The sequence below is a fragment of the Styela clava genome, chromosome 9, assembly GCF_964204865.1.
Source record: "Styela clava chromosome 9, kaStyClav1.hap1.2, whole genome shotgun sequence".
Lineage (NCBI taxonomy): Eukaryota > Metazoa > Chordata > Ascidiacea > Stolidobranchia > Styelidae > Styela > Styela clava.
The window spans coordinates 22075312-22085236 of NC_135258.1; the positions used below are offsets into that span (position 1 = coordinate 22075312).

The 9925-nt window shown below is 37.0% G+C and overlaps 2 protein-coding genes across 2 annotated transcripts; both read left to right on the forward strand.

The window, feature by feature from the left end:
- Positions 1-432: 432 nt before the first annotated feature.
- LOC120340174 (E3 UFM1-protein ligase 1-like) lies at positions 433-4193 on the forward strand. Its single transcript, XM_039408465.2, has one exon. The coding sequence runs from the start codon at positions 1091-1093 to the stop codon at positions 3470-3472; it is 2382 nt and encodes a 793-aa protein (XP_039264399.2). The 5' UTR covers positions 433-1090; the 3' UTR covers positions 3473-4193.
- Positions 4193-6881, forward strand: LOC120340176 (S-adenosyl-L-methionine-dependent tRNA 4-demethylwyosine synthase TYW1-like). Its single transcript, XM_039408467.2, has one exon. The coding sequence runs from the start codon at positions 4205-4207 to the stop codon at positions 6221-6223; it is 2019 nt and encodes a 672-aa protein (XP_039264401.1). The 5' UTR covers positions 4193-4204; the 3' UTR covers positions 6224-6881.
- The last annotated feature ends 3044 nt before the right edge of the window (positions 6882-9925 follow it).

Below are 9925 nucleotides of genomic sequence, written 5' to 3' on the forward strand. Positions count from 1 at the left end.
ATAACATATACAAAATTCGGATCTCGTGTAGTTTCGTACCTAACGTACTTCTAGTGGGCGTAGCATAACTGCATAACACTTTTTTGACATGTCAATCCTAACCCCACTTGACTACGCCATCCAAAATTACGTCACCACGACGTCACAATCACGTTATAGAGCTTGCCAAAAACAAATACGATCGCCCAAAATGGCATCGGCGCCGACGATAAAGAACTGACTAACGTTAGCGATCTCTCTCCTATCGGGATCGTTGCGACGAGAAAACGAGAGAAATAGCTGTTCGATTTCGGGTTCTCGTCTGCGCGTCTTGGGTGACAGTTCGTATAGTTTGAAGGGCTCTATTACGTCACTGTGACGTAATTTTTGGATGGCGTAGTCAGGTGGGGTTAGTTAGGATTGATACGTGAAAAAATTGTTATGCCACGCCCTCTGGAAGTACGTTAGGTACGAAACTACATGAGACCCCAAAAGTCTTTATGCTACGTCCACCGGAATACTTGCAGACTTGTGGTACTAAACCATACTAGACTCGTAATTTTCTCATGTGCGGTCGATCTGTCAGTGGTTATACTGTGATTTATACGTTGAAGAACTCTGCTGCTTTCAGGCTTTGATATTTCCTGTTAATTGGTTATTTCATATTACGGTATTAACTTTCTTGCTTTGATAATATATAGATCAAAGCTAATATGTTCGTTGCAAATCAATACTAATCTCGGCTTAGTTACAGAAGTTACAGACATCAGGACATGGCCTAACAAACACAATGGTCTGAGAGTGGGCTGCCATAATACAGTAATACAAGTGTGGACTGGCATCATAGTACAGTAGTACTGATACCAGTAGCTCACAGCTTCAATCCAACTCCACGCAACAACTATTGTTTCCATTATGATGAATGATTGATTGTGAATGATTCATTACTAATGATTCAATCTTTGATCATTTTTTCTGAATATGTTTATTGTTGTAAAATATTCTATGTTTCTCCAAACATGTAGGCTGTTTTGCTGTTTACAGTTTGTGTAACTTGTCTTTCGAATCTTATTTCTCTCTTCATAAGCATTGAATCAAACAGTACATCGAAATGACTGATTGGAAAGATATTGAACAACTGCAGTTAGACCTGAAAAGGGTGCAGGAATCTACGACAGTTCAAAAATTGTCAGAAAGAAATTGTATCGAGATATTACTCAAGTTGCAAGAAATGAAATTACTGGATGTGATTCACACAATGGATGGAAAAGAATACTTGACACCTTCTCAGCTAACTCAAGAAATCAAAAATGAACTGTACATTCATGGTGGACTGGTCAGCTTAGTCGAGTTGCAAAGTCTTCTTAATATAGATTTTTCCTATATTGAATCAAAAGCGAATGAGATCGCTTCTTCCAGCAATTCCATCTTTCTTGTATTGGGTAAGCTTCTGGACAAGGCTTATTTGGACAACATTGCGGAAGAAATAAATGATACATTGCAATCAATTGGCCAAGTGAAGATAGCGGATTTGTGCAAAAGTTATGATTTGCCTGGTGAATTTCTCATTGCAGAATTAGTCAACCGTCTTGGCACAATTATTGATGGTCGTTTGGATGAAAATAACAAGGATGCTATATTCACAGAAGCCTTCATAAGCAGACATAAGTGTAAGATACGTGGCATTCTCACAGCAATTTCACGACCCACTTCTCTCCAACCTATTTTGGGAGAATGCAAAATGTCATCAAAACTGTTTTATGCTATTATTGATGAACTTCTTGCAGAAAATCGTATTCATGGAGATTTTGTGGGGAAGCGTTCAAATAAGTCTACTTTTCTTCCAGAAATGTATGTTAAAACGCAGAATCAATGCATTGATAATTTTTATCAGCAGAATGGATATCTTGAATACGATATGCTGACAAAAATGGGAATCGGTGATGCAAAATCATATATTCGTAGACGCTTCAATGATACTATTTCTCTTAACACTGTATGTGTTGGATCAACAATAGTCAGTCTCATCGCAGCTACTGTCGATGAGACTCTCTCAACCAATAGTTGGGTGGATGTGCAACCTATTCTTCCCTCACCTTTCACAGATGCAGATTCTACACAATTATTACAGCATGTTCTCAAAGATCACAAAAGTGATGAGAAAGAAATAGGTTTGGTGGTCGATTCCATATTTGCATCTGTTGCATTTGAAGAGAAATGTAAATCACTTTTTGATCCTATTCTCAAGGAAAGAGCTGAGATTTCTGCAAAAGATGCAACTGTTTTTGCTTTAACAGAAGAAGAAATGGAATTGTATTCTTTTCAAATGAGTGGCAGAAAACAACCTGATGCCAAGGAGACTGTAGAAAAGTCTAACATTGTGCCAGACAGTGGAAGAAAAAAACGTGAGAAAGGATCTGGTGGATCTGGTATAGGTGGAAGGGAGGTAAAGACAAGAGGAAAAGATAAAAAAAAATTGAAGAAACAACAAGAATTGGAAGCTTCTTTGGGTGAAGCAGAATCAATCAAAAAACATACAACTTCATCTGAAATCGAGTTCATGAATGTCAGTGAACTGACACAGTTTTTGACGGACAGTGTTGAAGGACATTGTCCGGAAGCACTTCTTGAAACCATTGCGATACGCTTGCACAGACCACTCACCAAAACTTTCCAAGAAATGTCTAAATCTGTTTTTCAGTTTACAATATCGCAGAAAAAGAATAAAAAAGGTAATCAGGAACATAGTGATGCTCCAGTTGTCAGTTCATCAAACAAAAAATCAAGAAAAGCATATGAGGAAGAAATCAATACATTGTTAGCGAATATAAATTTGTTCGTGGCAGCATTTGAATATTTTGGAAATGAGATTTCAATTCTTTTACGCCGAAATCTACTTCACACTCTATGCACTGATCTGGTGAACGCTTTGTTCAATATGATCGGCACAGAATATTTAACAGGCCTAGATGAGAAAAGCCAAATTACTCCTGAAATCAGAATAAAGATTTTAACAAGACTGCCAGAGGAATATCACACTCCTTTGAAAACACTTCATCAAGCTTTAACTGGAAAAAGCTTGGAAGACTTCAACTCCGCTCTAATAAAAGCCTGTTCTAATGATGTTTGTGATGTTTTGCTAAAGAAATTAGATAAAAAAAGAGAACGGCAGATATTGCATGGATATAAAATGTCTCTTATGCAACAGCTTGAACAGGACAAAGACCCTGCTACATCTCTTCATCTTGCTGTTGCCATAATCTTCCAAAGTTTGACTGGAAAAATGCTCCATATCCCTGGGAAATGTGTCCCACATATCATATTGTTTTTGAGGAGCCACATAACTCAAGCAGCTTATGAAAATCTTACCGACTTTCAAGCGATAGTGATACAGAGCTTGGATGGTTCAGTGAGCCAATCTGATATTGAAATTGAATTGTCAAAATTAAGAGAATTAGTGGTCAATACTAAAAAGAAACCTACAGAACAATAACAAACTAAAAAGTGTTAATAACAGTTTTTCTGGAATGGTGAATCATAATTTTGAATATTTTTGGCATCTTATATTTGTTATTATAAATGTTAATAGGACTACAGTCTAGAGGATTTATATATATGTCCAGATGTCCACTGAATCTAGTTTGTTACATAAAAATGGTGATCCTTCGTGTTCCACATGTTGATCTTGCATACTAGAATTTTTATAAACAGATAATAGTTGCCCTTGGCAATTTTTGTCATATAGCACCTATTTTATTACTTGCATATAGATTCATGCAGAGATTTTGTTGTTTGAAATATTTAATTAATACCACATCTCAGAACTGGTGATTGCAATACTCGAATTGAACAAAATTATGCCACTCCTCAATAGGATATTATTACGTCATTTTTTCTCACATAATTTGAATATGTTTTCAAGTTTGTTCGTCAGCATCTCTTGGGATTCCAGAAAATGGAATTTTTATTTTTCATTGCAGTGCAATTTTATTATTCAGAAATATATACAGAATTCTGTTTGTTTGTAATTAGAAGATATTATATATACCGTAAATAGCTATTCTATGAGGGTGAAGGTGATTTAAATACCACCGAAACTGATAAAATGCTCTATAATATCCTCTACGTACAAACAAAACAGTATTTAATCTAATGTATTTTATTTTTTGGGTGTAAATACATGTGATATAATTTTATTTTTGGTGTTTTACCAGGTAATACCATCATGGGTATTGATATTGTAGCTCTATTAATTAGCATTGTCATAACTGGGATAATAGGCTCTTTTGTTATCCAGTATTTTCATATTGGTGACAAACAAAAAAGAAAGAAAAAGAAAACAAAAGCCAAGTATTCAGAGAATTTGGCTCAGCCAGATGGGCCAAGATTGAAGCTGATTTATGGAACTCAATCTGGTAAAGCAAAACGATTCTGTCTTGAATTAGGCCGTCGTGCCCAAAGCATGGATTTAAAATTTGAAATCATTGACATCACAGACTATGATCCAGAAGACAGACTTTCTAGTGATGCTTCAGCGTTGTCAATTTGTATTTTTCTTATTTCAACATATACAGGTGGTTTGCCACCTGACGACGCGAAGTGGTTTTATAAATGGGTTGATGAAGCTGCTAATGATTTCAGAGTTCAGAAATCATTGCTTCAAGGCCTCACGTATGCAGTATTTGGACTTGGTAATTCTGTGTATGAAGAAAACTATAACACAGTTGCTAAGCATTTGGACAAATGTCTCCACAAACTATGTGCAACAAGATGTTTCCCTCTTGGAAAAGGTGATGAAAATGTGGCTAATAGTGCTCATGGCAGTCAAGAATTGGATTTTGACGCCTGGGCAAATGATGTATTATCGGTTGTAGTAGATTTGTTAACTAGTCCAGCACAATTATCTAATGATGATGGCAATGGTACACGGATGGAAAAAATTGATGGTGATGACAGTGGAGCAGATTGCGTTGAAAGTAGCAGTGAGGACGAAAAGGAAGGAAGCGAAAGTGAAGCAGTCTTGGATGTTGAAGACATAGGTGACCGAATGCCACAAGTAAATCATTCACAGAATGGTGTGACTTTGAGGAAGAAAAAACGACCTGTTAAGGAAATGGTGACTCCAGCATTACGTCAAGCTCTGACAAAGCAAGGATATAAAATAGTGGGATCACATTCTGGTGTCAAACTTTGTCGCTGGACCAAATCTATGCTTCGTGGACGAGGAGGTTGCTACAAACATACATTTTATGGAATCGAGAGTCATAGATGCATGGAAACAACTCCGAGTTTAGCATGTGCAAATAAATGTGTCTTTTGCTGGCGGCATCACACAAATCCTGTGGGCACAGAATGGAAATGGAAAATGGATGAACCAGATATGATTGTTAAAGGTGCAATTGAAAATCACTACAGCATGATAAAACAGTTCAAGGGTGTGCCAGGTGTTCGCCCAGAGCGTTTTGTTGAAGGTTTCTCGATAAAACATTGTGCTCTTTCATTGGTTGGGGAACCTATCATGTATCCACAGATTAATACATTCATTGAAATGTTACATGAGAAAGGAATTTCATCATTTCTGGTTACAAATGCACAATTCCCTGATGAAATAAAAACTTTGAAGCCCGTCACACAGCTTTACGTCAGTGTTGACGCAGCCACTCCTGATAGCCTGAAAAAGATAGATCGACCGTTATTCAAAGATTACTGGCCAAGATTCATTGATAGCTTGAAGGCATTGGGAGAAAAAGGACAAAGAACTGTGTATAGATTGACAATTGTAAAAGCATGGAACAACGAAGAGATACAGAATTATGCGGAGTTGGTTCAATATGGTAAACCAGACTTCATAGAAGTGAAGGGAGTTACTTATTGTGGTGATACATCTACTGCTGGTGGGCTTACTATGAAGAATGTGCCATGGCATGAAGAAGTATTACATTTTGTCTCCTTGTTAGCTGATATGCTGCCTGAATACGAACTTGCCTGTGAACATGAACACTCAAATTGTGTTCTAATTGCAAATACGAAGTTCAAAGTTGAAGGAAAGTGGCATACTTGGATAGATTACAGTCGATTCCATGAGCTGTACCAGGAATACAAGACGACAGGTGCCACCTTTTCTGCTCCAGATTATATGAGCGCGACCCCAAATTGGGCGGTCATTGGTGCTGATGAAAGAGGATTTGATCCAGGTGAAAAAAGATGGAGAAGAAAGTCAGGGAAGATTCAGGCTGGGTGTTAAAAAGCACTGTTTGTGGTCATTAGTAAATGATGCTATGAAGCAAAATATGTTCAGCACAGTTGATCATGAAAAGAAGTCTGAATTGATTTTGATTGTAGTGAAGCCATGAGATGTTATTGAATTGAGAAAGGTGTTTCAGATTTTGTAACAAACTTGTTTGAGTTTTGCATTCTCTGAGCTGCTTGTTTCATGTACTATGAACGGAACTTGTCTATAATTGTTTGAGAATATGAATTTCTCATTAGGTTAGCGCAATATTCCATATAATGGATTACATTCTTGAAGCATTTGTGAATTTGCCATTTTTAACCAGCTAGGATTAGTTTTGACCAAACTAGGATCAGTTTAACTTAGGTCTCGTTCCCAACAAAAAAAAATTGATAACTAGTCAAAACAATGATATTCCAGCTAATTTGAGTTTAATTGCTGGTGGTGATTCTGAAATTTGTGTAAATTTCTCCCATAAATACCAGTCGTCATATTTGTTTTATTTTCTTAGGATTGCTTCTCAAAACCTAGTTGTACAACATTTGATATGAATCTTACACAATATTGCACGATTTTTTCGTCAAATTGCTTTCAGCAATGGTGTTTTCTCAATTTTTAAGGTGGTGGTGTGTAAAAATACAGTAAAATCTAAGAGCTTGATCAAAGAGAATCGTAAGTCATATTATCAGGAGGCGAATTTCATAAGAATAGTGGCGTTTGACACATTTAGTTCCAATCATTTGGTTGATCATTACCTTGCCCAGAAACAACAACATTGTATTACCTAAACCAGGGTGGTCCAAACTGTCGGCCGCATGCGGCCCCCGGACACATTTTGTGCGGCCTGCGGAACAATTTTAGCTTAAACTAAACCATTGACTGACAGCTGACTTAGCGCCGCGCGATCCAGTTTTTTTTTTTATCTGGGTTCGGAGTCCCAACTTAGACGGACTTGGTTTTTCTTCGACAATAGCACCTGGTCTGCTCACGCTACAAGTAATAAAACGAGAATATCGGTCGGAGACAGAAGACTTATCGATCGGAGGTTAGGGGATCTCCCAAAACAGCTATCTCACTCCATAGTGACGCCGTGTGTCCCATCATTGATTAATTAATAACTCGCTATAGGACATAATTCATCGAAAATCAATAGGCTTCTGTTCCGAACTATGATGAATGCACATGCAAAATTTGGAGCAGATTCAACCTCGCTTTCGTGAGATATCGCGTGTATCTAACAGACAAATTCTAAACAAGTAGGACACGACACAAGTGGACTGCCAAATCGGTACTAACAACTTGGAGTTCCGAAAAATAAAATGCTGCAAGTCAAAGTTGATGGCTAGCGTCATATATTTCTAAATACGTACCATTAAACGGAATTATTCATTTCCGCCGTTTGAATTCATTGTAATCTTAAAAGCGTGACATACCGGCGCCGAAGAATAAAAAGAAGATCATGTATTTTTCTTAAGCTATATATATATATATCGAATTTAGTTTCAATGCAATCAGCAGTCGTTGGCGCCGAAGAATAAAAAGAAGATCATGTATTTTGCTTAAGCTATATATATATATATCGAATTTAGTTTCAATGCAATCAGCAGTCGTTTTCGCAAACGGTCCAACAACGCAAGGAACGTAGGCCTACTAACCAGACTTGGTGCATACATTTTAGGACGCGATAACACGGGTTTTGTATCATCTCCAAATAATTCACACTGCTTAAGTTGGGTGAATATTTCGAATCAATGTGTGCAGTGTACGAACGTTCAATATTTTCATTATTTAACAATCTTGGGATTCAGACTTATAAATATAAAAGCGTTCTCAATGAACAATTAAAGAGGGCTAACCAAAGCAAAAGTTTTTCCGATCTAAAATTGTTTATCATATAGAACTCGTGTCGAGGTATTTTTAAAATTTCCCAGGTTTTAAATTACTAAGTCGGACAGACAGAGCTGCAGAACTGATTTAATCCATGTAAACTTAGTAAATCCCGGGATGGTGGAAACAAGCAAGTCTATTTTTATATAAAGCTCAGGAAAACCATGCATAATCTTACAGAAATGTATTAGAGCAGTGGTTTTCAAACTGGGGTCCGCAAGGAAACGTCAAGAGCATTCAGTTTCTGCGTTATATGCAAACGTTGTCTTTTTGCATTTTCTTCTCGTTGTTGAGAAAAAAATCGCTTTCCTGTTCCGCGTTGCCATCATGCTGCGGGCACATTTTGACGACGGCTCTGATATAAGGGGTGGCCATTTCCATAACAACTTCGAAGATCAAACGCCTTGTGGAGAATAAACAAGAGCATCCATCTTACCGTGTGTGATTGTTAGCCTATCAGTGATACTGATAGATGATCGATGAAATGCGTGTTTTTGAGGTGTCCGTGATTTCCGAGTGTTTGTTTGCTCATCTTTTATATATATTCATTGCAATATTACACTATGCTCTTATGAAACACTGGTAGCCTATACGTTTTTTTGTATAATTTGGGCTCGGATCCTTTATTGAAAACTCGGAGGTTCGTGAAGAACTCTGACATCCACAGGAGATCCGTGGGGGTATACAGTTAGGAAATCCCTGGCATAGAGGATCTATGTTTGTGAAAATTCCCACCGGAAATCAGCTATTTTAAGATGTTCATGGAATATTATTAATGTTAGCGCGTTAATTAGAATCACCGATAAATATAGTCAAGTTGAATACAGGTCCAAGTTACTGCTTGAAGGAATTCCTGCATTGACAAAACTTGCTCGAAATTCTAGATATATATATATATAGAACATGGCGAGTCTAGAATCTGTTCAACAGCATCGTAGTGCTGCTATTTGCTTATCAGACTCAGAAGAATGATATATATGCATACAAAATTAAAGTACGCTTCAACTCTTGTTTTTTAGAATCATCTGAAGATCCCGTTTGACTATTTCAAGCGACAAAAAATCACTTCAAGGTAATAAAGCTGCACTTTTTTGGCATCAGCGAGTTTTTGAAATAGCGGGTGGCAAAATAGATGCTGCCTGCTGGTTCTTACGCTTCCCACGTATGCAATTGAGCAACACTTCCATACAAAATATAAAATGAACAATAAAATTTACTAAAAAAGATCACTACCTTTGAGTTTTTGATGAAAAAGCAAGCGACCCGAGAAGTATTTTAGGCGACCCATAGGTTAGGAAACACTATCCCAAACAACCAAATTTTTCCAAGCACGAGACCCGCACTAGGCCGGTTACGATTGTCCATGAACTAGCTGAAGCATATTTACAGTGGCTTGACATAGAGATTTCCACCGATACCTGGAAAGTAAACAAATTTTCCCCAATTCCACTCGATCATTTCTTCCGCCCGGTGATTTGATTTCAACCCTTCTTTTGTGCTAATTCAAATTTAATTGAAGCAAAGATATACTGAATACTGTAATTTTCAAATAAGGTTGTTTTCAGCTTATAAAATATTCTATATTTAATAATATATTTTCAGAGCAAAGTATGAATAGTTAGGTATTCGGTTTGGCCATTCGGTTGAAATGAACAATACCATGAACATCAGACAACTTGGACTATGGTAAACTGTCATTTCAAAATTACACTACTTTGAAAGAGACTTCCCATTTATCTGGATCAAATCAAATAATTGTTACATTTTTACAGACGCTATAGATTGCCTATAAAGATCAACTTATAATCTATGGCAAACGGTAGTGTA